We start from the raw sequence: 25605 nt of genomic DNA, 5'->3' as shown, positions 1-25605 counted from the left end.
GGTAACAAATTGAATATAACCACAGGCACACTCCGTTGTATGCTTCAAATGAACTCTACAGAAAAAAAAAAGAAAAAAAAAAAGGTTATGTGTTAGTCTTATATTTAAAGATTCCATCAAAACAAGGATTAAAAAAAAAAAGTGCTACAAGTTTGTGATACATGTCAAAAAGTACTTTATGGGGTTGAAACTTGAAACTAAGTCCTTAATTTCATTCTCAATGACAGAAGGTGGTAATCCATCAAAATATAATTTGTCTGACACTAAATAACCTTCTTCTTGTTGATGTGGTTTGTAGTCGGTATCGACCACAAGACTGCCTGTACGGTTCGTTTTTCTGGGTAATTTCACAATGGCTTTTGTCACAATCATTTTTATATATACTCCACGCGATTTGTATTAATAAAAGAAAATAGAAAAAAAAAATATAAAAGAAAAAGGAAAAGGAAAGGAAAGAGAAAGATAGGGGGATGATTTATTTTTTTTTATTTTTATTCAAGAAATAAAAATAAATAAATAGGTGCATATAAACAAATCGAGTACCTACATGACCTTTTTTTTTTTTATATATGTATATATATATAAATGCTGGACCCTTATTTAAAGCCGATGGTGTGTTTCTTTCCCTTCCCCCTCCCTCTTCTTTATCCACTTCTTAATTAAATACACTCTTTCTTTTTTTATATAAAAAAGGACAAGTGAACAAGGATAAAAAAAGACCCACACTAAAAGGGAGGCACGAAGGTTTGTTGTTGTTGTCGCACAACAAATGCATTTCGTTTTTTTTTTATCAGCTCCGTTTTTGGTCAATGCGAAAAAAAGACATCAGTTGATTGGAAACAAAAGGGAGATATTTAGGTTTAAATGCCAACTGTACAAGAAGGTCGTTTATAGACAAACAGGGGCGGGCAAGAGAAGGGGATGGGGATGGGGGGATGATATGGACACGGACATCCTTCATGTGAGTCTAGTATATTTTCAACTATTTAATTGACAGACCTGGGCCGCTGTGATTCATATACTCATCATGACCACACACCATCTCACCTCACTCAAATCACTCAAATATACACTTCAATTAATAATAGGACGCTGCACACAAAAAGTTATCCAACCAATCAGATCCGTACGTGCAACAGTGTAAATACAAAACAAGTGGTTGGAGTATCATTACAAACTCCGACTATTTTTGGCAAAAAAAAAAAAAAAAAAAAGAGGATGGAAAAGCGCGATAAATGTATTTTTCCCCCTCTCTTTCTCTCTCTCTTTTTTTTCTTTTTTCGTATTAAAAAAATAAATATTACTTGTTTTTTTATTACTTTAACAGCAAAAAAATAATAAAAAACAGTAAAGAAATAAAGAAAAAAAGGTAATTAGAAGAGGGAATACACATAGCCCCCCTTTATATATACACATTTTATATTTTTTTTTCATTAAGAGTCAGTTTGTATCGCCGCCTTTAACCAATTTTTTTATTTTTGATTCTGTATCTTTTTTTTTTATATATACAGTAGAATGCAGTCTATACCAACCTATTATACTTCTACGTATGCTCCTCCATCGCCATACCCAAATACTACTAACAACAACAACAACGTTACGTCACCTGGTACAGGTTCCACTGTAATGACTATTGCCAATCCTCCCCTGTTGTCTTCCTCCTCCGCTACCAATGTCATGGACTCTTCCATGACAAAAGTTACAAACACGAGTGGGATGGTTGTGAAGCGTAACCAAGTCAAGAATGCATGTAGTAAGTTACCTTTTTTTTTCTTTTTCTTTTTTCATTATAAAAAAAAACAACAACAACAAAAAAAATTTTTTTTTTTTACATGATGACGACACACACACACACAAAGACTAAATCACATATAAAATAGCAAATTGTCAAAAGGCTTGTAAAAAATGTGATGATGCAAGACCTTGTCCTCGTTGCGTAAAGTATGGGATTGCAGACACGTGTGTGAACTCGGTTCGAAAGGAACGTAAAAAGGGAATTAAGCGTGGTCCTTATAAGAGAAGACAAAAGTCCAATGATGATATCAAATCTCCCACTACTAAAATCGAATACACTCCTTCCGTTGCCGCCTTGAATGATGCCAACTCTGCTGCTGCTGCTGCTGCTGCTGCCGCCGCTGCTGCTGTTGCTTCTGCCAATAATGTCAATGTCTCCTCTGCTTCCAACAATAACAATAATAATTCAAATTCCGTGGTTGCTGCCAATGATTATGGCTATCCTACCAATTTGACTCAGTATACTCAAGCATATGATCCTTATCATTACGCTGCTACTGCCACAGCCGTTTATAACAATACAAAAGATCAACAACAACAGCAGCAGCAACAACAGCAGCAACAACATAATGCTTATATTGTTTCGCCTGGTTATTCCACTTATCCTGTTCTTGTCAATGGTAATAACACGACATCGGAATCCAATGATACCAATAACAATAACAACAATAACAACAACAACAACACTAATAATAATAATAATACGGCGGCGACAGCAGCAGCCGCAGCGGCATACTTCAATCTTCATCAACAACAGACGGATATCGGTGTATCTACGACAGGTGTTTATTATCCAATGAACTCTGAGGGAAGTGAAAAGAAGCATCAACCCATGACGCCTGTTCCAAGTACCTCCAATTCATCTGGCACCACCTCTCCCTCTGAAGCTGCTGGTGAAGATGATGATGAATCCAAATTTGCTCGTCTCACTCAATTATGTTCAGCTGCGCTTCGTGAAAATAAGGAAGCTGAAGCAAAAGCTGCCAGTCAAGCCATCAAGGAAGAAAAGTAAATAAAAATAAAAATAAAAAAAGTTCTAAATATATATAAAAAAGAGAGAGAAAGAGCTGCTTCATATTTTACATGTGTACGTCTATGTTATTTTTTTTTAAATAAGAACTACCAGCCATTGGCTTGAAAGGCGCGGATAGAAAGTTCATACGCAGTAAAGGTGGCTCCAGCAGCAGGAATGCTAATAGAGATTAAGTGAGTATATACACATACAAAAAAAAAAAGGGTAATGCATAAGTAGATTACCTTCGGAGAACGGTGGGAGTAAATCCACGGAATAAACCAGCCATGCCATCGCGTGCATAGATACGCTTAAGAACCGAGGTAATGTACAACCCCTTGGGTGGTGTATCGCCATGCTGCACCACGGATTTCACCACATCCAATGGATAAGAAAACACCCAATACCCAATACCACCCACTGCACCTGCCGTCATTAATTGAAATATATCCGCCTGTTTATCCTGTCCCTTTGTCAAATAACGTTTGGTTGCTTCAAAGCCAGTATAGAAACCAGCATAAGCAGGAATCTCACGTACGACCGTTGCCCATAATCCTCTAAACAAGCCATGTGCAACGCCATCTCTAGCAATCAAGTATTTAGCACAATCCAAAGGACCTGTAAAATGCTTACTACCGTCTACAGAGGCATGACCAAACTGTGCTTGCATCTTGATCTTGAGTAACTCTACGGGTGAGGCCAAGATACTATTGACAATACCCGCACCAGCTCCTGCTAATGCAATCTTGTTCAAACCCAGAACTTCGTCGGGGTGTGTTTGTAAGCGTTGTTTGATATTCGAATTGGCTGCAAATAAAAGTGCATTGACGGCTCCAATACCAACCAAAGGACTGGCCATGCCTTTATAAAGAGCTAAAAAGCCTTCCTTTTGCACCGTTTGTACCGTACAGTCCCAAGCGCCCTTGAATTTACCGCTGTCAAGTTGAAGTCGTACCTTGATGGTATCCAGTGGTTGCCCTACTAAAACATTGGCCATACCACCGAAACTAACGAGAATTAATAAAACGTGGGGGACGTGAGTACTTTTATATATATATGACAAGAAAGAGACTTACTTTCCCGCAATAAAGTCTGCTACAGCTGAAGGTGGTTTATTATTCGACATGACAAGATGAAATGTGTAAAGAGAAAAAGAAAGAAAAAAAAGTAAAAAAAAAAAGAAAAAAAGAGAGACAATGGCGTGCTTTCCCACACAAATCCGAACAAAGATATGACAAATATAGAGAGAGTTATTCAAGAAGCGCCTAGGCATCACATAGTCCTCCCGACACTAGAGTAGTTCCGGTGATCCAAATAACATGTAACACAATCAAGAGTAAACTTGGTGAATTTGCTTCATTCCAAAAATCCATCAAGGCAAAAAAGATGACTGGGTACAACGTACTTGGTCTTGTCGAATAAGGAGAACAGCACCAAGTGCATGAAGCAATCTATCATCTCTGTTACTTTTTTTTTTCTTTCTCTTTTTTTTTTATAATACAACTTTTTTTATATATATATGTACATACTTTGAGTACACCCGTCACCGTCTTAATACCCTTCATAGCTTGTCTATCTGTAAAAGGAAAAGAAGAAGAAACGGAAGGTATCTGTGGTGATTCTAATAGTAACCGTGGTTCCTCCATCACACTATCGCTTGTTTCTTCTTCCACAACAGTGGCATCCTGTAACAAACGTTGTCGTTTCCTTAATCCAATAGTTTCTACCATCACTGGCTTGGTTTTAACATTACTTCGTTTCATGGGAGAAACGGATCTTGACTTTTGTCTAACCTTTCCCTCTTCCTCTTCTTCGTCTTGTTGGACAACCACAGGATCACAGGTCCAATCATTCGGCATATCTTGAAATACCGTGGTATTATCCTCTCTACGGATCCTTCGTAATTTACTCAAGATTTCATTACAAGAAGGTCGTTTGTTGGGGTCGATAGATAACAGCATACGAATCAGTAACTTTAATTCATTGGGTATATCCGCCTGAATTGTAGGATCATGTAAAGCTGCCTCTAATAACTCTCGATGGTCCTTGTAAATATCATAACGAGACACTGGAAATCTGACATCTTTAAACGAAAGAATTTCGTCACGTAACACATCGACATCCGCAATGACATTGTAAGGCAATCGAGAGTAACAGAGATAATAAAGTACCATACCCAGAGACCACATATCCGCTTTAGGAGAATAATCTACTGTATTTCGACCGCGTGGATCCAATCGTACATGTTCCGGTGCCATAAACTCTAATGTTCCCGTCGCTCCCGTTCGGTTCTCATCGTCTGCACTCGTTGCATCCAAATCCTCACACTCGCCAAAATCAGAAATCAATACTCGTGGGCTTATTTACACAGAAAAAAAAAAGAGAAAATATGAGTTGATGGAATTTATGAAAATACTGGGAGAGTTATATACGTTACATGCCGTGGTGTCCATTTCGATTACGTTCATCATACTGCAAGAGCAAGTTAGGGGGCTTTAAATCACGGTGCACAATATTCTGTTGATGCAAGTGAGCTAATCCTTGCACAATATCCAAAAATAATGACCATATCTCTGTCATGGTCAATAAGCGTTTCTCTAGATGTACTTCGGGAGCGGATAGATCCTTTTCTTGTTCAAATGAAGCTTGTTCTTCCAATTGTCTCTTGATACGTTCTCTCTTTAATTCCTTTGCACTCTTTGCCGTTTTTGTTGTTGCTGATGATGATGATGCTGCTGCTGTTGATCCTGTTGGGCTCTTTTTTGTAGGTCTAATATGATTTTCAAAATACTCTTCTAGGTTACCACCATTGGCGCATTCCATCAAGATAAACAAACATGGCACTTCAGGTCCAAAGGGTGTCAAGCGATTGTACTCAAGCCAAGAGTGTTTATAACTCACGATATTTGGATGACGTAACCTTTCCAATAAATGCACTTCACGTAACATCCTCACTAACCATGGATGGTTATTCCCGATCGCTACCTTTTTAATGGCGTATTTTCCCAATTTTACACCATCCAACATGTGTTCACACAAGAAGACACTACCTCGAAATCCTTTCCCTAGTTTACTTTCCTCCACAAAGAATTTGTCATAGTAACCTTGGTTAAATGCGTTGGCGTTTAAGTTTTGATCCGGTAACGGTTTTTCCGAGGTTGTTGCACTAAACGTGTTTGACCTTGACTGAGCGGGTGAACTGAATGCATTTTTTTTTTTAGTCTTTTACATCCAATACATATGTCCTTTTGAGCCTATACTTTACTTTTGTGCAGTATCTGTTTGAGATGAGGCTAATAAACGAAAGTAGTTGCGGTCCATGTAATCAAACTCCTACACAGGTTAAAATATATCAGTCCCCCCAATGGATTCGAATCCTTTCTGCAAGAAAAAGAAAATTTTACCTTGGATTTAGCAGGTTTTGTCTCTAAAGGACGATGGCAATACGGACAATCACCCAATTCCTTGTTCATCTACAGGTATGTCTTTTTAGTTGATTTTTAATTCAAATGATAAATCACAAAGAATACACTACATGAACTGGTTTACTTGGGTTAAGTGTGGGATGATCTTCATCGGGTGAATAATTTTGTACGGTCACTGTTTGATTATCTTGGTTATACAACACGAGTTGACCTTTTTCATTATTTCGTCTATTTTTTGTGTTATGTCATGTCAGTATGTGTCTTGTATGTGATTTGTATAACAAACGTACGCAATGACGGTCCATTCACGGTAGGGTACAAGCTCGAAATGCTGTTGTTGCTGCTGCTGTTGACTGGATTCAATGGCCAAAGTATGACTGATGGAATGCGATCGTTGACGACGGTTGTTAGTGTGTTCAAACATGGGATTAGAGGAAGATATGAGGAAATGACGAGGTCCGTCTGGTGAAGGACGGTAATCGCTGGGTAAGTAAGGTAAAGGGGGAGGTATGCGTTGTACTTTGCTCACTAAAGCTAAAGCTTCAGTGGCTTTGGTTTCACTTGCTCTTCTTTTATTATTTGAATTACTTTCCATTGCAAAAAAAAAAAAGACGGGAATAAAAAAGAGTTGTTATTTATTTCTCATGCGGTCTTTTTTGGTCTGTAGTAGCCCCGGATTTTCAAATTTGAAATCAGATGATTTTCATGCAAAAAGCAAGTTGAAACATGCTTACGTAAAAAAAAAAAGAAACCATCCCAAAACGTAGGGACGGGGTTTTGATAAAAGGTTAAAAAAAAACTTTGGGGTTTCTCACCCTTTTCTTTCTTTTAAAAAAACGATGGATACGATTATTAAGCAATTTGAAAATAAAGGTCAAGGCACTGTTCGACTTGACTTGAAATATCAACCGAGTATTGCTCTGGTGACATTAGAAAACCCAACACGACACAATGCTTTGTCTGGAAAGATGATGGTTGAATTACATTCCATTATTACACTTTTGGAAAATAGTCAGGACCTAGTGGCTGTTATCTTTAGAGGAGGTGGAGGCTCTTCCTTTTGTGCTGGTTTAGGTAAATGCTAACATTAATAATAATAAAAAAAAAAAAGGAGTAACAAACTGACACACATGTAGACCTGAAGTTTGCTCGACAGTACGTAAACACAATTGAAGATTCATTGGCTTTAAATAAACTCATGTACAACAATATCCAGAGAATCACACAACTTCCTTTACTCACTATGGGTATCGTCACAGGTGGCGCCATTGGTGGAGGATCCGAATTTATCACTGGTCTTGATTTCATCTGCATGTCAAAGGAATCTGGATTTATTCATTTCGTACAAACAAGGATGGGTGTTAGCTCTCCTTGGGGAGGTATGCAGCGTCTGATATCTCTGGTAGGTAAAAAAAAGGCGTTGCTATGGATGGCTGGTGCTTATAAGTTAGATGCTGCTCATGGTGTTGATCACGGGGTAGTGGATATCGTGGTAGACAAGGATAAAGATTGTCTGGATCAAACCGTCATCTTTTTGAATCAGTTCGTGGTGGATCGTGTGACCGGACAAAAGGTGTCTCCCTTGGCTGTACGTGGCATGAAAAAACTAGCTATACGTGCTGACGGGGATTGGGATTACCAGAGTAAAGTCTTTGCTACTACCGGTGGATTTGCTAATTTATAGATTACTTAGAATAAAAATAATAAAATGATGTATTGTCAGGTTAAATGACAAAAAAGGTCTGTGTTACGAACCGCTAAATGATGTGAATAGAAATTAATAAGCATAATAAACCTAGTTTAGAAAACCAGAATAGTTAACTCCTGTCAATTGAGTATGTCGAAACTGCCACCCCCCTCCCCACAACTTGGGCCAGAATTTGTCTTTATTTATTTTCTGTCTAGTAATTTATGACTTTAGACCCATATTCAATCAGTTATCAATTTGGTTCTTTGTATGTTGTATAATGTTTATGGGGGTGAATGATGTATAATTTTTATGGGGTGGATGATGTATAATTTTTATGGGGTGGATTGTGTATATTTTTTATGGGGAATTTTAAATAGAAGCATCGGGGATGACATTTCTTCAAGATGTCTCCGAGTGAAAATAACCTGGTTTATTTCATCGTAGTAGAAGGGTTTCATAACTGAGTGCCCCCCATAATCCCAAATTCAACTCTATAATTATTATCAATTTGCTTGCTTGGCTTTCGGTTTTTCGCGTTAGAATCCATTGCAATTGAATTAGTGATATGACATATACCTTTTCAAGACTTGAAGATTTGCTATAATATGAGAAGTCCAAACTTTGACGGAGACTACTTTGCAAAAACGTCATGTAAAATGAGTGACAGGGCGGAAGCCAACCGAAACCATATGTAAGGGCAGGCCAAGGTTTTCCGCCAAACATTTATACAGAAACTTCTTTAACAACTCTACCTTAGAAAGAAGTGACAGGGTGGAAGCCAGCCGAAACTTTACGCAAGGACGGACCAAGGCTACCCACCAAATCTTCTAAGGTAGACATTTCTGCTCTAATTATTAACAATGAAAGTGAAATGGAATAATAACCTAAACAAATAATTAAAACGTTAAAATGATTAACAGCAACCTTACATATTGCACATGTCTTCTTGACTTTAGTGAGAGGATTCAGTATTAGCAAGTTATTAATTATATTGTGTAGATATTAAAAAACCCACACCTATTTAGACAAAAAACCCATAAAAAATTCTATGTGATTGCCTTGCATCACACCAATAGTTCACCCGAAAGTAATTTAAAGATAATACTAATTTCACCCAATTTAGACATTCAAGTGTTTCTACAATACTCCCACGGATTATCCCATTACATATACAGTTAAAACTTTAATAATAATAATAAATATACAGTTAAGACGAGTTTATTTTGTTTGAGAGATGATGGGGGTTGGGGGTAAAATAAATAATGCAAAAGGTATTGTTCTTAAGCCTTGGAACTCAAAGTCAAGATGGTCTCTTCAATACGTTGACCATATTCAGCATCAGCACGCTTGAAGTGAGCAAGTTGACGTTCCTGAATATGCTTCTTGGCATTCTTCAAATGACCAGAGATATTGTTCACCAAATGAGTCTTCTCTTCGGCAGATAAAAGACGATACAAATCACCAGCTTGAACAAAATCATCATCGGTCAATTCGTATGTATGACGACCGGTGGCGCCATAAATTTCCTCTGCAGTAAATGTAGTAGCACTCACATTGTTTTGATAGGGTCCGCCAAAGGAATTGGGCTCATAGTTGGGACCAGATCCTCCGTTACCTAAAACGGCCATTGCTCCATCACGTTGATGATTAGCTACACGAGAATGAGGTTGGTTGATGGGGATTTGTGCATAATTGGCTCCCAAACGATGACGATGGGTATCAGGGTATGAGAAGAGTCGACCTTGTAACATACGATCGGCAGATACATCAATACCGGGTACCGTATGAGAGGGTGAGAATGCCGCTTGCTCGGTTTCGGCAAAGTAGTTCTCTGGGTTACGGTTTAAAGTCATCTTTCCGACAGGTTGAAGAGGATAATCCTAATTGATAACATGTGATGAGAAACTATTCACCCCCAACCAAAACAACTTTTTCCCCACACACACACACACACACACACAATAATATCTTACCTTATGAGACCAAACCTTGGTGACATCAAAGGGGTTGAAACGATACTTGAGAGCATCTTGAGGTTCCATAACTTGAACATATACAGACCAAGAGGGATAATCTCCACGTTCAATAGCGCCAAAGAGATCGCGTGTAGAGTAATCAGGATCTTCACTGGCAAGCTTACCAGCTTGTTCAGCTGTAAAGTTCTTGATACCTTGATCTGTCTTGAAATGCCACTTGACATACTTGAATCCACCTTGCTCATCTACTAATTTCAATGTATGGGAAGAATAACCATTGATGTGACGGTAACCATCGGGAGTACCACGGTTAGAGAACAAAATAGAGACCTGATGAAGTGATTCAGGTACAAGAGAAAGGAAATCCCAGAAAGCATCAGGGTCACCACAGTTGGTTTGAGGGTTTCTCTTTTGGGTATGGATGAAATCTATAATGTTTTTTCTTAGTATGAGTCTTTCTTTTGCATTCGTACTTTTCATGCATTTGTCTTACCAGGGAACTTGGAAGGATCACGAATAAAGAAAACGGGTGTGTTGTTACCAACCATATCCCAGTTACCTATACATTACATGTTAATGCCTCATCAACTTGAAATGGTCTTGTTTTCAATTTTACCTTCTTCAGTGTAGAATTTGACGGCAAAACCACGAGGATCACGAGCAGTATCCGCACTACCCTTTTCACCACCGACGGTAGAGAAACGAGTGAAGACGGGTGTCTTTTTACCAATATGGCTCAAGAATTTGGCCTTGGTAAGATGAGTGATATCATGCGTTACCTCTTTTTAAAGGTATTAGAAAAGGATGGGGGTGAGATACATAGTGATAGTCACTTACCAAAAGTACCGTGAGCTCCTGCTCCCTTGGCATGAACAACACGTTCGGGAATACGCTCTCTGTCAAAATGAGCTTTTGTAAAAATAAAGAGAATGTCAGCATTCATTGACCCAATTTAGTATTTTTGTAGGACAAGAAAAACCTGTCCGTGGTATACAAAAATAGAAAAAAATGCAGGATTTTTTTTTAGACTATTTTACTTACAAAGCTTGTCAATTAAATGGAAATCTTGAAGAAGACTAGATATAATGTTAGTAAAAGTAAATGATTGTTAAAAGAGATAAAGACTTACATAGGACCGTGTTGTCCAGCAGTTTGAGAGGTTTGGTTATTCTCAACGGGGTTACCGTTGGATGTAGTCAAGATATTTTTGGACATTTTTTATCTTAAAGAAAGAGAGAGAGAGCAGGGGGGGTTTTGTTTGTCAAAGGATTTTGAGTAAAGGAAGAAGAGGAAGAAAAACAAAAACTAGATCCTTTTATATTTTGGTGGGAGGATGGAAAAGGTTCGTATTTTTTTTTTAGGATCACGCGGAACATGAATAGCTTTGTCATAACAGCCCAATCAAAAATATAATTATACCCCTTTAAGAAAATCTCTATAAATATTTTAACATCCTCCAATCATACTTCGTATATGCCATCTTAATAAGCATTCACCCACCAGTCACTTGTGTAGCATTCACAAAAACACCTTTTTCTTTCCAAAGCCATCTGGAATAATAGATATCTTCTTTTCAAATATTATTAATTTGAAACACATATTCACATGTTTAAATTCTCTTCTTTTTTTGTGATAAATCAAGGCCCACAGACAGTAATATCTATCACAAAAAAAAAAAAAAAAGATATCCTCGTATAGAAAACGTTCTCGAGTCAAGACGTAATTTTTTAAGCGGACCGAAAATTTATAAATTTTTCGAGTCTAACCAAGCCTGTTACCCCCACAAATTCAAAGCGGGGACCCATTTTTATATATAATATGCAGGGACGCCCAAAATGATCTCAAATGATGATATCTTTGCCTTTTATTCAATCTTCAGAATGCCCAAGTGAAGGTACAATCAAAAGTAATTTTTTATTGTAGACAGATCACTTCTGGAAATTGTTGGATCGTCATTTAAAAAGTTTTTGTAGTGAGCTGTAGGCTCGATTAAGCCTTTGAAAGATAAATGATCAAATAGATAATGTAAAGATATATTATATGTTTCTTTTACCTAGTAGATATTATAAGCCGCCGTGATCATGGTATAACCCTTTATAATGATTGGTTGATGCATGTTGTGGTCTCTTAAGAAAATTGCAAAATAACTTGTATCTTATCCGTGAAGTTGGATTTCTATTACATTACTAACTGTGAAGGTCAGATTTACAAGTAGTAGAATGAGTTTCATGATGGAGTTTTATTGATATTTAAATTATAGATTTGTGTAACCTCCACAACATTGGATGCTTTATAGTAAGACAGACTGGCCCCTTAAATTGTGGACATAACAGTCGACTTCGTCCTTTTTCTCAGGCAAAAGGATTCCATTTACCCATCGCCTTTCAAAGGCTTTTGCAGGTCCATGTTGACCATTTCGACCAGCGAGGTACGAGATTCGGTGCCCCCAAGCATCCTTTGAACTTCGTATTTCTCGTATTCCTGCTTCATGTCAATCAAACTGGAAAGGGAGCGCTCCAGATATATCTATTATGGTTTTTAAAAAAATTAATTCCTTAAATTTTAGAGCACTTATGTTTATATACATGTATATACCTTGAGAAACCAGAGGAAATTCCCCATGACAATGATGTTTTTTATATCATTCGATATCTCGGGTACTTGACACTTGAATACCTTATGGGACCAGCGGGTTTCGACTAGCAGCAGTCCTTTCTTGCCGAAAATTATGGCGAACCAGATTATTTAGAGAGGCCCTCTATAAATTTAATTAAAAGTGGTTAGTTATTTGGGTCAAATAAAAAAAAAAAAAATCTGATTACCCATTGCATGAATATATGGCACTTGATGTTTCAAGGCCGTTTCTTCAGTGGCAAAAAAAGTACTTCTGGAATGCAGCACTGTATATCGATAAGGCACCAAAAGTGCACTTTACATGATCGTAGCCATATTTCCATTTTTCATTCAACATCAGTTTTCCGGATGTTTCGAGGAAGAACATCTCGTCGTCATCCTCGTCGACGACACAACCGTCCGCGTTATAATTTTCGTTGGTCGATTTGAGGGCGTATTCCCCAGGCAAGAATTCAAGAGCCTCAACTAAGTCAACGGATACTTCGACTGCTGGCCAAACCAAAAGTCTACTAAAGTTGGATTCGCTTTTGTTGAGACGCTTGCATAAGTCCTTCTTGTAAAAGTAAAAGACAAAAACGGAAGTATTCTTCGACGAACTTAACTTGATCTTTTACGAGTCCTTCTTTCTCATTCGAAAGCAAGTTCTACCTTGTTCCAGGTTTTGGTTGTCATATAAGTGTTGACTTTGTTGGAATAGGTAGAGCAACGTATGACTGGGCTTTCAATCGTACAATTTCCAGACAGACCAAATTGGTTGTAAAGCTCACCAGGAATGTCTGGATTGCACTTGATTGAATAGCCGCATTATATCACGTGGTACTTTTCCAAGCAGTACTCGTGTTTGTGGCTACATGCGCTCAGATATTGACGCCATGCTTCAAGGAGATCTTTCAAACTGTTGGTTTCCCAAGGCTTTGAACCATCGGTATGATTTACCTATAATTATAAGATTTTTTTTGATAAATAATAAAATATAAAACTCAAGTACATTTTAACTTTCACCTTTCACCTTTTGCCATGGTTATGAATAACAACGTTGCCATGGTTGATAGCAACTCTGTTGTTAACATTTATTCGAACCGCTTCCTTCCCTTTTCTTTGTTCTACAGTAAACAAATTAGGAGGGGTTGTGATATTTGATTTTGCTGTTTTTGGTTATACGTACAAGACTTTTACTTAAGTCGCCCGCGTAGCTGGCAATATCCCCGTTTAAACCTTTGTAACTTTTAATATTCAATATTGGTTCATGATATCGTTGTTTATTACCGCAGATTTTGCTTCTTCATCCTTTTCAAGGTGCCAGAGAGAATATTTTTCGAATCCCCAATCAATAGCAGGAGTTATACGAAAAATATTTTAGTCTTTAAACGAAGTGGCCGAGACTTTAAATAAAGTCGGCGAAGCGGTCTTAACCATTGCCAATAATGCATAATAGCCTTTGATATTGTTGAACGAAATTTCTCGCTCCAATGGTCCCAATACTTCAAGAAAAAGGACTTAAATATCAAACAAAGACTTGAAACGAATAATTCTGTCAGCTTTATACACTTTACGGTGATAAATATTTGTGTTTTACCATAGAAGTTGCTCATTCATAGCAAATGAAGGTTTCCAGGAATGAGCCGCCAAATATGGTGTCTTGTTCTCACTCTGTGAGTCGTTTTCGCGTGACAATATTGTTTTTTGACGCGTTATTAGTGATGCCATTGAGTGACATGGTAAGTTTTTATTTTTTAAACAGGACGTGAATGATAAAAATCATTTTTAAACTTTCAGTCCGTATGTGTCGCTAAATTTTGAGGTGGGACAGTCTAAAAGGCGTGGCAAAGGTGGCAAATGCTGGGTCGGAGTAAGTAGTCTATTAAAGGCGATGGTTTAAAAGGCTAACTATGTTGAAGCCAGATACATCAATTTCTAAACTGGTTTTTGCTTCAAGAATAAACTGAAAGTCAAATAATAAATCAATTTTGAATATCATAGATCCATTTTCTATTGTGTAATACATAAACTTGGATGGATTTAAGGATGCGAAGGACTTATACCTTTCTTGTTTGACGAGATATCAACGTTAAAGCTTCATGCCTTTTACAATTGAGGTAATCAATACGATCTGTACAGCACATAATGCCAAGTAGAATAATAAGAAGAACAGTCTTTTCCAGATCACCAGTTTCAGATTGTGACCGTCTAGTGGGATGACCACTAAGCTTTTTCATATCACACAAAACGAGAAAAGAGAGCTTGTGTTGAGCCTAAAAAGAATAAATGACGTAATACGATGGTAAGAAAAGAAGCTTGGCATGAAATCACTGGATTTCGCATGTGAAACCATCCACTATAAAAAACGTCTAACTTTTTCCTTGTAAGCTCTTCTCTCTTTTTCTTTTATCACATATACATATATATATATAAAAAATATGGGATTATTTTCAAAACTAAAATCACCGGCATTTGGTGGTAGTACACCTGCGTATGCTCCTCCTTCTCCTCCCAGACAACCTAATAACCCAGATCCCCGTATCTTACCAAGTGGGTGGATATCTCAATTTGACCCGAGTTCACAAAAGTTCTTCTATGTGTATACACCAACAGGATTACGTCAGTGGGAACATCCAGCTGATAAACCATTCATGGCTGCTAATCGTGGATATCCAGCACAACAACCTGGTCAAGGCTATACTCCCCAACCTCAATATGGTCAACCTCAGTATGGTCAACCTCAATATGGTGGTCAACCGCAGTATGTACAACAACCCATGGGCGCCACAGGCAGTAGAATGGGTGGTGGTGGTGGTGGAATGGGTATGGGCACGATGGCTGCAATGGGTGTGGGTGGTGGTCTGATGGGTTACATGATTGGTGATGCGATTAGTGATAGTCACCAGCCCGATATTATCGAAAATAACTATTATGATAACGATGGAGGAGGATTTGATGATGGAGGAGGTGGATTTGATGATTTCTAAAACCTAAAGTTTAAAACCATTGTAAATATAATTCGATTACATAATCTAAATAAAAATAAAGTAAAATCTATTTTATTTGTGTGTAAATGATTATTATTATTGGGGTGGTGGGGGAATAGATTTGAGAACCTGCTCATAGACCAAGAAATTAAAGGAATGGATAGGGAAAGCTCTGATGAGTGTAACATTAAGACCACGATAAAGCCCTTTTAATCCATTCTTTCTAACTAGAGATTTTGCACAATCCCAAAAACCAGAATATCTAGGTTGTACCATCATAATATCCTTTTGTAGATTTGTCTTGATGGCGTCTACAGGAAACACAATCAACCAACTTAGAATTCCACAAAACCCACCCGACATAAAATGCGTCATTGGACCTGCAGTAGTGAGTCCCTGATTATTGGAAAGCACCCTTTTCATAGTTTCATAACCTGCAAAATAAATACTTGTTCCCAATGCATCCCGCACTATAGCATTTATAAAAGATAAGAATTAGTAACAATGTCTACTATAATCCATAAATCAACCACTTTTACCAGAATGACAGGTAACACCACTCCATAGACCAAATACTCCCTTTCGATGCACAATTTGCTTGACAGCTCTCCAGCTAGAGGATTGAACAACCTCATTCGGTGATACCTGACCTGCAGCCAACTGATTCTTTAGCATGACTTGTTCGAGCTGACGCTGAATCTTGACCAATTCCAAAGGACAACTGAGAAGGGCGATGAAAGCACCACTGACACCTCCACTAAGGGAAGAGAGCTTCATGAGGGAAAATACACTGTCGTTACTGAATCCATGGCTTGCTACAAGAGACTTTTTGGTGCTTTCATAAATCGAAAAGGAAACGGATTTGATAATGCTGACAGTGACGAGAGGGGGTATCATGCCTCTGAAAAAACCTCTTGCACCTTCTTCGGCATAAGTAGTTTTAACACAAGACATGATGGAGGGGTAGTAATGCGTTTGCATTCGAGTCTTGATCGAATCAAACTACAATGGACAACATTAAGTTTTTTTTTTTTTCATAAGCATAAAGGAAAAGAACAACTTACTGGAAACCCTGCTAACACTGAGGTTACAGCAGCACTGGAAGCAGCAATGACTGTTCTGTTGGCTTTTTCAAGGGAACAGGTTAATAAAGAGTATATCTCCTTGTTCTTTGTGCTTACATTGTAATAGTTTTTGTTGTGTTGTAAGAGTTTCATGATTATTTATTTCAACATTTTTGCTGCTATAGAGTCAGAGTGAGCACACACACATATATATATATATATATATATATAATAAGAGAGTATACCTAAAGTCATTCATTGACATTATTGTGTTTCTAATTCACAGACATTCGTTTTCACTACCCGAGAGTTTTTTTTTTTTTTTTTTTTTATGCTAAACAAAAAAAAGACAAAGAAAAAAAAAAGAGATAGAGATTATCTATAAAAGAAAAATGTTTAAGAGAGAAAAACTAGCTTATATGATGCACATAAGACACACCTCCGGGGTTGCCGGCTAATCCTTACTGGGTTTAAAGAATGTGACCAAAGAAAAAAGCATAAAAAGCCCCTCTCTCCGGGTGAATTGGGTTCCTTGTTTGTAAATCTGTTCTTCCCCCCTCTCTTCACAGAGAGATGGAGAGATCTACAGCCATTCTTCATTGGCTGACTTTTTTTAGGTTCATTTGTTGGCTCTAACAGCGCAAATTCAATTGCAATTATACTTTTTGCATATATTTACTACACAAACAAATAACCTTAATTAAACACCCTCGTTGAGTAGATCTCTCCCCCCCCCCATATATACATCCAAAATAGGGTCATTGGGAAAAACAAGTTTTTTAATAATAGTCACTTTTTTTTCTTTTTTTAATTATTAATAATTTACTGCTTTTTATTATTGTTGTATTTTTTCCGCTTTTCTCTCACTCTCTCACTCTCTTTCATTCTTCTTTGCCAACATATCATGTCAGAGACAGGATATTCCAATCTCTCTCGAGAAGAAGATGGAGGAAATCAATCAGATAGCACACAAGTATCTGAGCGTCCGACACCTGTAAAAGGCCAAGAACAGTTAGGTCTTTATGCATCGTTGCATCGATGGTGGATTCGTCACTGGGGGAACACGAATGAGTCTGCACCTTTAATCAACCGACACCGAATGACATTGGAAGCACCACGAAAGAGTACACCTCGGGTAGCTTTTGAAATCATTACGATTGTCGCTATTTTTGCTTTGGTTGCAGTCTTCATCATGTTATCTGTAGGAACAGATGATTTAGGAGGTACAAAGAGAGGGGGGGAGCTTTAAATAATTAAGGTTGTGCGCTTATCAGTTTTTGCTGAGTAGGTTTTCCCACAAGAAAATTGACGGCAGCCGAACAAATGATGCTGGATCTCCCTTCAGCTCATCGACTTCGACAATATCTCAAAACATACACATCAGAACCTCATTTGGCTGGTACAGAAGCGGATCGACGACAAGCAGAATGGACTCGTACAAAATTCACCGAGTTTGGCATACCTAATGCTGAGATCAAGACCTATTATCCCTTGCTGAATTATCCCATCTCTCATCGTCTTTCCATCGTATCAGGACCTGAACACCTTCGTTACAACGCCAGTTTAAAAGAAGACCGTGTGCATGAAGATCCATCTACCGATGATCCTGATATTGTTCCCGCATTTCATGGTAGAAAAAAAACAACTTTTTTTTTGTTTTTGTTGATAGGGTCATGATAGTTAAACTTTCTATTGTTTAGGATACTCTAAAAATGGAACGGCCACGGGTCCTGTGATTTATGCAAATTATGGTCGCCTAGAAGATTTTCAATACCTTGTCGATCGAGGTGTCCAAGTCAATGGCACTATTGCTCTTGTTCGTTACGGTACTTCTTTACGTGGTTTGAAAATAAAGGCTGCTGCTCAATATGGTTGTGTTGGTGTCCTGATCTTTTCAGACCCAATTGATGATGGTCCATTGGATAAAGACAGTGATATAAATCCTCCATATTCTTATCCAAAGGGGCCTTGGAGAGCTCCCTCTTCTGTTCAACGTGGTGCAGTCTCCTACCTGTCACTTTTAGCAGGAGATCCATTAACACCTGGTTACGCTGCTACTGAAAATGCCACACGTATTCCTATGGAAGAATCCGTAATTTTGCCTACCATCCCTTCTTTACCCTTATCATGGCGTGATGCCTTACCCTTCTTGAAGGCAACGGAGGGGCATGGCGTGATTGGTGAATTTGATTGGACCGGCGGATTGGATCAAGTAAGTTATTTTAGTGGACCAACCGAAGGCATGGTGGAAATGGAGAATATTGTAGAGTATAAGGTCGCACCTGTTTGGAATGTCATGGCTAAAATTGAAGGATCTGTGGAACCTCATCGTGCCATTATTTTGGGAAATCATCGAGATGCTTGGGTCTTTGGTGCAGTGGACCCTTCATCCGGCTCTGCTACCTTGGTAAGAAATCTAAATTACAAAGTTACCCCATTTCACTAACTTTTTTTCTTTTCTGCAGCTGGAAATTGCACGTGTGCTGGGTCAAATGTTACAAACAGGTTGGAGACCCAAACGTACCATTATTTTAGCTTCTTGGGATGCAGAAGAGTATGGCTTGATTGGATCCACAGAATGGGTAGAAGATAACAAAGATTGGCTTAGTAAAGAAGGCACAGTCTATATTAACTGTGATTCAGGTATTTCAGGCCCTCATTTTTCTGCTGGTGCATCACCTTCTTTAAACCAGTTATTGTATGAAGTTACCAGTATTGTACCAGATCCTTTAACAGGTACTACCGTGTATCATGCATGGGGTGAGCGTCATAATGCAACAGCTGTACCATCCATTCATCCACAAGTCGACGTATTGGGATCTGGATCTGATTTTACGGCGTTTATGGATCATTTGGGAATCGCAAGTATTGATATTTCCTTTAGTGGAGATTACGGTGTATATCACAGTGTCTATGACAGGTACGTTTGTATTACAAGGTCTACATATAAAAAAAATATACTAACGAAAGAGTAAAAAACTTGTTAGTTTCCACTGGATGGAAAAGTATGGAGATCCAACCTTTGAATACCATCAAACCATGGTACGTGTGTGGGGATTGTTAGCACTTCGATTAGCTGATGATTTAATTCTGCCTATCCATCCAATGGATTACGCTACCGAGTTGCAAAAATATGTGCATCAATTATACATTCATGCAGCCCCTCATACTTTCCCCACCTTGAAGAAATCGATCCATGCACTGGTGAAATCTGCCACTGCATTTGAGGTCAGTTTAACCCAGATCAATAAGAAATTAAGACATTTCCAAGGTGAACAACAAATGTCAGCGAAATGGGCTAAACGTGTAGAGAAAATGAATGCACGATTGATGGGATTCGAAAGAGGATTTTTGGACGAAGAAGGAATCACGGGTCGTACGTGGTTCAAACATGTGGTGTATGCACCGGGACTCTGGACTGGCTATTCTGGACAGGTCTTTCCAGCCATTTCTGAAGCCTATGATGCAAAAGATATGCCATTGGCACGTTATGCTGAAACTAAGGCAGCTAAATGTATGAAGCAAGCTCAGGACGCGCTCAATTAAAATAAGGAACTGTATATTTTGATAACGATAACAATAAAAATATAAAGAAAAAAAAAAAAAAAAAAAAAAAAAGAGAGAGAGAGAGAGAGAGTGAATGAGAGAGAAAGCTACATGTATGCAATATCTTCTGCCATAGACATTTGGGTCTTGAATTGCTTTTCAATATCCCAAGACTCTGAGTAAACATTAAATCGAGTCCCTTCTATCTGATCCATTTCTTCCCAATTAGAAATATGTTCAATAGTGGTGTTTCCTTCTACAAACCCTTCATGTTCATCGGGGGCCAAGGTCTGTTTGACAGGCGATTCATGTCTAGTGCCCAGATCAACTCCACTTTCTTGTGTAGGTACTACGATACCACTTGGCTGAATTATATCATCAGCAGTAGCTTCCTCTTGCATTATACCATCAAATAATTGTGATAAACTAATTAAGGACCCATCCAAAGATAGACTATGTTGTTTCCTGATGGACGAAGCAAGTTGAGCATCATGTGATTGTTTTCTGAGACGGGGCGAAATAGGCCTTGGGGATAGTTGAATAGGAAAAGGATCCGTAGCAACTACAATAGAGCAACGGGAATCTGTAGCGGAGCTTGCTTCCTCTTGTTCAGACGCCACACTTGTAGGCTGCCCTCCTTGAGGTCTGGAAGCGGCTGAAGTAAAAGTGGGCTGATTATTCTGTTCGCCCTCTTGCTGCTGTTGTTGTTGTTGATGTTCTTGTTGTTGATGTTCTTGCTGTTTTTGTTGCTGGTGGTGAAGTGGTGTGAATCTTTGTCGACTAAAGGAACGACCACGTTTCAATATTTTGGCAAATCGGCTTTTCCCACTGGAAGTGGATGGCGGCGTTTCATCTCCTGACGCAGTTGACAAAAACTCCTTTCTGAACTTGCGGCGAAATAAGGTAGCTACATTAATAGAAGATACTTTACGAAGTGGAAACTCCTTGATAGAATCTTGCGCATGGACGCTCATTGAAGCAGATGGTTTCAATGAGTTGCTGACTCTTCTGTCTGTAGATTGAGAAATATATCTAGAAGTACTTGCTGGTGTGGATGAATGGGATTGATCTGTATAGTCACAGAAAACCCTGATATCCTTGGGTAAGTCCTCTTCCTCTTCCTCATCTTCGTCCTGGACCAAAAGGATGGGATCGACTTTAAAGACAGACTTTAAAACCCAGTGGATACACCTAGCAGTTCTAGGGTTTTTATAAGGAACTAATGTTTCGACTACAGGTTGCTTTGAAGAGGAAGAAGGATAGCCTCCCGAATGCCTTTGTTGTGGATGTTGGTGGTGTAGATGCGTGTTGCTTTTAGCGTGACTAACACGGCGCATGGGAATAACAGATACATTTGAAGAAAAACAGGATGTGGGATGTTCTAAACCTTCATTTGGTAAAAACATCTTTCCACTGACGGTTGTTACACTAAGTACACTGTAGCGTCGAGCACGATGATGGGCCAGTTCTTCATGATAGACCTCGATTGAAGGCAGATCCACCGTATGTCTTTGTTGAGCTTGAAATGGAGAGATGTTTAACGGACTGGAAAGAGATTCACCTCGATTTGAAAATACACTTGTTTGAGGAGATCGATCTTCTAGACGAATGGATCGAGATTTTTCAGCAGTGCGAATGACTTGCACAAGACGTGGATAGTAGGACTTTGGACCAGAAGAAGACTTGTATTTGACACAATAGTAGTCATATACATACTTTTGTTTGAGAGTGTCTCTAGAATCTTTAAGAACAGCCCCGATGGCAGGGTCTGTAAAATAAATGCAGCTAACCATAAACCCTATACAATAGAAAACAAAAAACAAAAAAGTTTAGCAAACGATGACAAGGGGAGTGTGTGTGCGTGTAAGTTTGAAAGACTGTATGGAAAGGAAAGGAGACAGAAAAAAAAGACAGAGAAAGGCTTACCTAGTAAACAAGAAAAGATGCGGTCTAGTATGAATATAGGGTATGGAATATCTACCCGCTGAGATGCAGCAATTTCTATGGCCACGCCCCAACTTTTAGAAAATAAAGGCACTTAAAAAGGGAAAGATGGAAAGAAAAAGAATAAAAAGAACGAATTGTGTATAAATATGATTTTAAAACGCAGTTAATTATCTAAGCAAACACATGCAGCGATAAACTTTACCTAAAGGATAACAAATACATCGAATTGCTATTTTTGTAAAAATGTCGGTGTTGTTGTTGGTATACTTCTTGAGCGTGTTTAATTGTGATCTTTCGACATGATTGCGTCGGGTGAACATGTCGAGTGTACCTGCAAAGTTATCTTGTTTTTTCATGACAAATCGGATCGAGATTGCAGCACAGAATGCTGCAAATACAAGTGAGAATAGCAACCAACCATAATACCACATCTAATTTTTTTTTCTCTATCGTTGTTAGTTCTAAAACAAATAAACCACTATGAAATTTCATACCCAATTAAAAATACGAGTCATTCTACCGTCGAAAAAAAAATGGTACCTTTTTATGGCGTGTAAATAATAATAAATCAATGAAAATAGTGATTAAAATTACCAGCAGGAAGACACTACGTCGGGATTTTTTGGCCCTCTTGGAGAACCTACAAAGAGGGGTATAACGACCACCATGACACCCGAGACACCAATCAAGAAATAGTAGAACAATTCAAGCTTGAATGACCTTGATACTTTAAAGACAAATATTGTGACCAAGTTGAGACCGACCATAGTTAAACACATACATGCCATAGTATCTGAAGCAATCATAACAAAGGCAATAACACGGCAAGGAAAGGATGCACTGGCGATATCGTCAGAGACGAGCTGGCAAGCACAATATAGCATATTAAAAACACAAGAAAGGACAATCATCCGCAGAGACAATCGATTAACAATGACTGGCTTATACCACATCATAAAAGCATGCAAAATTAACACAAAAGAGTTGGCAATAAAGGACACACAAGCAGATATTTTCCCTGCAATAATTAAGCCTTGCCATTCGGAATGATTAAAGTAAACCCATTTGTCTGTACGATTATCGTATCCTTCGTAATTGGTAAACATGGAGCATTATTTCCCCGACTTTTGTTCTTTTTTTTTGTATGTTTGAAAAAGCAAAAAGAAAAAATGATTCAATTCACAACTTGCATGAAAAAGGATATATGTAAAGTCCGAGATTAGAATTCGCCATAATGCATCATCTTGTGGCTTTTTTTTTGTATTACCACTCCGCCATCTATCTGAAAAAAAGAGAGAAAGAGGCGCCTGTCAAATCCTGTTTAGTCTAAAAACTATGCCTCTCAAACAATTGGAATTCTACTCTGGCATCGGAGGTATGGTAAGTAGTCATTGATAACCACAAAAATATTTTCTCAGCCCTTGCTTTTTTATTAAATAGCATTATGCTGCTACTCTTGCTGGTTGGGATGTAGAGATTATGAAAGCTTTCGATATCAACACGGTTGCTAATGAAGTAAGCATGTAGCCTTACTTTTTTTTCCCCTCATTCTCCTCGATTAAACTAGAATGTTTAGATTTACAAGCACAATTTCAATCCCAAGTTAGTTGGACAGGTAATTTAAAAGAAAGAGAATGACGATAACAGCAGCAATTTGTTAAAAATGAAGCAATAGAACCTTATTGAAACGCTTTCAACAAAATATTATGACGACATTGGAGCCGACATTTGGACCATGTCCCCACCATGTCAACCCTACACGAGAATCGGACTTCAACAAGGAAGTGTCGATGCGCGTGCAAAGAGTTTTTTACACTTGCTAAAAGTGTTGGGAGAAATGGAGCATAAGCCCAAATATATTTTAGTGGAGAATGTGAAAGGGTTTGAGGTAATGTCAGTCTCCCCCAAAGAAACAGAGGACCTATTATAAACTCAATTCTGATACTAGGAATCAGATTCAAGAGAAATGTTGGTTGATAAATTGACACATTGCGACTACACCTTTCAAGAGTTTTTATTGACCCCTTTACAACTGGGTATTCCTAACTCCCGCATGAGATATTACTTATTAGCCAAATTGAAGCCCTTGAGTTTTGCTAAGCCCGTGACAGGAACCATCATTAGCTATATCCCCTTATCCGAGCATATGTCACAAGAATTCGTGGATACAAGAGGAAAAGTCACGGATGAAGAAAATTTGGTAGACGAATCCAAAACACCCATTGATCCATTGTCCAAGTATTTGGAATTGGGTGAGAACTATCAACAGTATTTGGTGCCTGATAAAGTACTCGCCAAAAACAGTCATGTGTTTGATATTGTGAAGCCTGATGGTCATCGTAGTTGCTGCTTTACCAAGGGATACTATCATTATGCTCAAGGTACTGGATCCGTGATTCAAATGAACCAAGATTTGAATGTAAGTTTTTTTTTTTTTTTAAAATAAAGAGGATATGGAAGGTCACTGACATAGGCATTTAGACGGCTGAGATCTTTGAAAAAGCAATGGCTTACAAGGGTGTAGATGAAGAAAAACAATTGGAATTGTTACGAAAGTTAAAATTGAGATATTTTAGTCCTCGCGAAGTTGCAAATTTGATGGGTTTCCCTCCAGAATTCAGTTTCCCAGAGACAAGTACTATCAAGCAAAGATACAGAACATTGGGTAATAGTATCAGTGTCAAATTAGTCTCAGAGTTGATGCGCTATCTTATGAAGGAGGGTAACTCTATTTAAATTTTATTAAAACATGCACTGAGGATTCTTTATTCCCTCTTTTCCCCAAATCTGTCTTATTATTTTATATACACAAGCTATCTTTTTTTTTTCTTGAGCTTGTGGAAGTGTCAAACAAAAGTGTTGACGCTGATTAAACTAAGCAAGCAACCATATCATAATAATAGCAACTGAAAGCACAGTACAGTGGCCCCAACCCCAATGTTTGTTTTCCAGTGACCTAGACTCCGGCCAAATTTCACTTTTATAGCTGCTCGATTTTCATATTTGTGTTGAATTTTTGCTTCTATTGTACTTGCACGAGTAGCAATTTTTATTTTTATGTAAAGGTAACTAGAGGTATGGTTTACTTCTCTTTACATGATATGCCATCTAAGCATCGTTTAGGACGTCCGAGTAGATTTTACAGCTTTTTATTTGTAATATGTGTCTAAACCCATGCTATTTTTGAAGCTATGACAACCTTATTTTCCTACTAAAAATTACAGAATCATGAACACAATCTTCAATACTAGTCATAATGAACTTGACCCCGCTGAATATGGACGTTAAGTTGGCGCATGGGAGTGAGAAGGATCGTTTGTGGATATTAGTCGTCAGTTGGGTATCCCCAAAGAGACCGTCAGGGATGCTATAAATCGGTATACTAAAACCAACTCCCCGTTTCCAACCATAAGAAAGTGGGCCCAGAAGAAGATTTCCACCGCACAGGGAACTCATTTAAAAAAAAAAACTTGCAATCCGTCGCAATCAGGTTTACAAACATTGATTATTGGAAGGCCGCCACGTCAGGTTTGAAGGTATCTTTGGCGACA

The 25605-nt window shown here is 38.2% G+C and overlaps 10 protein-coding genes across 10 annotated transcripts; 5 read left to right on the top strand and 5 right to left on the bottom strand.

The window, feature by feature from the left end:
• The first annotated feature begins 469 nt into the window (after positions 1 to 469).
• On the top strand, positions 470 to 2864 carry EV154DRAFT_554941 (uncharacterized protein). The gene is made up of 6 exons (XM_051605243.1): positions 470 to 961; positions 1089 to 1126; positions 1328 to 1369; positions 1512 to 1753; positions 1881 to 2414; positions 2577 to 2864. Exons 1-6 carry the CDS (start codon positions 770 to 772, stop codon positions 2804 to 2806), a joined length of 1278 nt encoding a protein of 425 aa, XP_051453487.1. The 5' UTR covers positions 470 to 769; the 3' UTR covers positions 2807 to 2864.
• On the bottom strand, positions 2832 to 6845 carry EV154DRAFT_470986 (uncharacterized protein). The gene is made up of 10 exons (XM_051597864.1): positions 6522 to 6845; positions 6342 to 6459; positions 6211 to 6279; positions 6072 to 6139; positions 5244 to 6005; positions 4336 to 5164; positions 4083 to 4257; positions 3883 to 3901; positions 3052 to 3813; positions 2832 to 2986 (listed from the first exon to the last, which is right to left on the bottom strand). Exons 1-10 carry the CDS (start codon positions 6824 to 6826, stop codon positions 2914 to 2916), a joined length of 3180 nt encoding a protein of 1059 aa, XP_051453486.1. The 5' UTR covers positions 6827 to 6845; the 3' UTR covers positions 2832 to 2913.
• A 210-nt stretch (positions 6846 to 7055) lies between these two features.
• EV154DRAFT_522398 (ClpP/crotonase-like domain-containing protein) lies at positions 7056 to 8154 on the top strand. Its single transcript, XM_051602991.1, has 3 exons — positions 7056 to 7305; positions 7368 to 7971; positions 8031 to 8154. The coding sequence occupies exons 1-2, from the start codon at positions 7071 to 7073 to the stop codon at positions 7913 to 7915; spliced, it is 783 nt and encodes a 260-aa protein (XP_051453485.1). The 5' UTR covers positions 7056 to 7070; the 3' UTR covers positions 7916 to 7971; positions 8031 to 8154.
• A 970-nt stretch (positions 8155 to 9124) lies between these two features.
• EV154DRAFT_605903 (catalase) lies at positions 9125 to 11266 on the bottom strand. Its single transcript, XM_051607502.1, has 7 exons — positions 11027 to 11266; positions 10939 to 10973; positions 10735 to 10806; positions 10514 to 10678; positions 10391 to 10456; positions 9895 to 10325; positions 9125 to 9801 (listed from the first exon to the last, which is right to left on the bottom strand). Exons 1-7 carry the CDS (start codon positions 11110 to 11112, stop codon positions 9202 to 9204), a joined length of 1455 nt encoding a protein of 484 aa, XP_051453484.1. The 5' UTR covers positions 11113 to 11266; the 3' UTR covers positions 9125 to 9201.
• Positions 11267 to 12267: 1001 nt separating this feature from the next.
• Positions 12268 to 14238, bottom strand: EV154DRAFT_485457 (uncharacterized protein; the record flags this gene model as incomplete). Its single annotated transcript, XM_051598756.1, has 6 exons — positions 12268 to 12423; positions 12833 to 13084; positions 13180 to 13317; positions 13345 to 13467; positions 13697 to 13754; positions 14108 to 14238. 6 exons carry the CDS (start codon positions 14236 to 14238, stop codon positions 12268 to 12270), a joined length of 858 nt encoding a protein of 285 aa, XP_051453483.1.
• A 684-nt stretch (positions 14239 to 14922) lies between these two features.
• EV154DRAFT_522394 (uncharacterized protein) lies at positions 14923 to 15575 on the top strand. Its single transcript, XM_051602990.1, has one exon. It carries the CDS (start codon positions 14949 to 14951, stop codon positions 15495 to 15497), a length of 549 nt encoding a protein of 182 aa, XP_051453482.1. The 5' UTR covers positions 14923 to 14948; the 3' UTR covers positions 15498 to 15575.
• Positions 15563 to 16969, bottom strand: EV154DRAFT_28510 (mitochondrial carrier domain-containing protein). The gene is made up of 5 exons (XM_051594774.1): positions 16807 to 16969; positions 16679 to 16740; positions 16562 to 16623; positions 16037 to 16499; positions 15563 to 15967 (listed from the first exon to the last, which is right to left on the bottom strand). The coding sequence occupies exons 1-5, from the start codon at positions 16824 to 16826 to the stop codon at positions 15594 to 15596; spliced, it is 981 nt and encodes a 326-aa protein (XP_051453481.1). The 5' UTR covers positions 16827 to 16969; the 3' UTR covers positions 15563 to 15593.
• Positions 16970 to 17887: 918 nt separating this feature from the next.
• EV154DRAFT_428000 (uncharacterized protein) lies at positions 17888 to 20107 on the top strand (the record flags this gene model as incomplete). Its single annotated transcript, XM_051596385.1, has 4 exons — positions 17888 to 18191; positions 18262 to 18968; positions 19027 to 19481; positions 19549 to 20107. 4 exons carry the CDS (start codon positions 17888 to 17890, stop codon positions 20105 to 20107), a joined length of 2025 nt encoding a protein of 674 aa, XP_051453480.1.
• EV154DRAFT_605898 (uncharacterized protein) lies at positions 20104 to 22938 on the bottom strand (the record flags this gene model as incomplete). Its single annotated transcript, XM_051607501.1, has 3 exons — positions 20104 to 21875; positions 22257 to 22485; positions 22699 to 22938. The coding sequence occupies 3 exons, from the start codon at positions 22936 to 22938 to the stop codon at positions 20215 to 20217; spliced, it is 2130 nt and encodes a 709-aa protein (XP_051453479.1). The 3' UTR covers positions 20104 to 20214.
• An 851-nt stretch (positions 22939 to 23789) lies between these two features.
• On the top strand, positions 23790 to 24790 carry EV154DRAFT_428003 (S-adenosyl-L-methionine-dependent methyltransferase; the record flags this gene model as incomplete). Its single annotated transcript, XM_051596386.1, has 3 exons — positions 23790 to 23942; positions 24003 to 24473; positions 24536 to 24790. The coding sequence occupies 3 exons, from the start codon at positions 23790 to 23792 to the stop codon at positions 24788 to 24790; spliced, it is 879 nt and encodes a 292-aa protein (XP_051453478.1).
• Positions 24791 to 25605: the final 815 nt, after the last annotated feature.

The sequence above is a fragment of the Mucor mucedo genome (genome assembly GCF_025094135.1).
Source record: "Mucor mucedo strain NRRL 3635 chromosome Unknown EV154scaffold_115, whole genome shotgun sequence".
Taxonomy (NCBI): domain Eukaryota; kingdom Fungi; phylum Mucoromycota; class Mucoromycetes; order Mucorales; family Mucoraceae; genus Mucor; species Mucor mucedo.
Note: the sequence above shows the minus strand (reverse complement) of the source record. Positions and strands in the feature narration are given on the sequence as shown.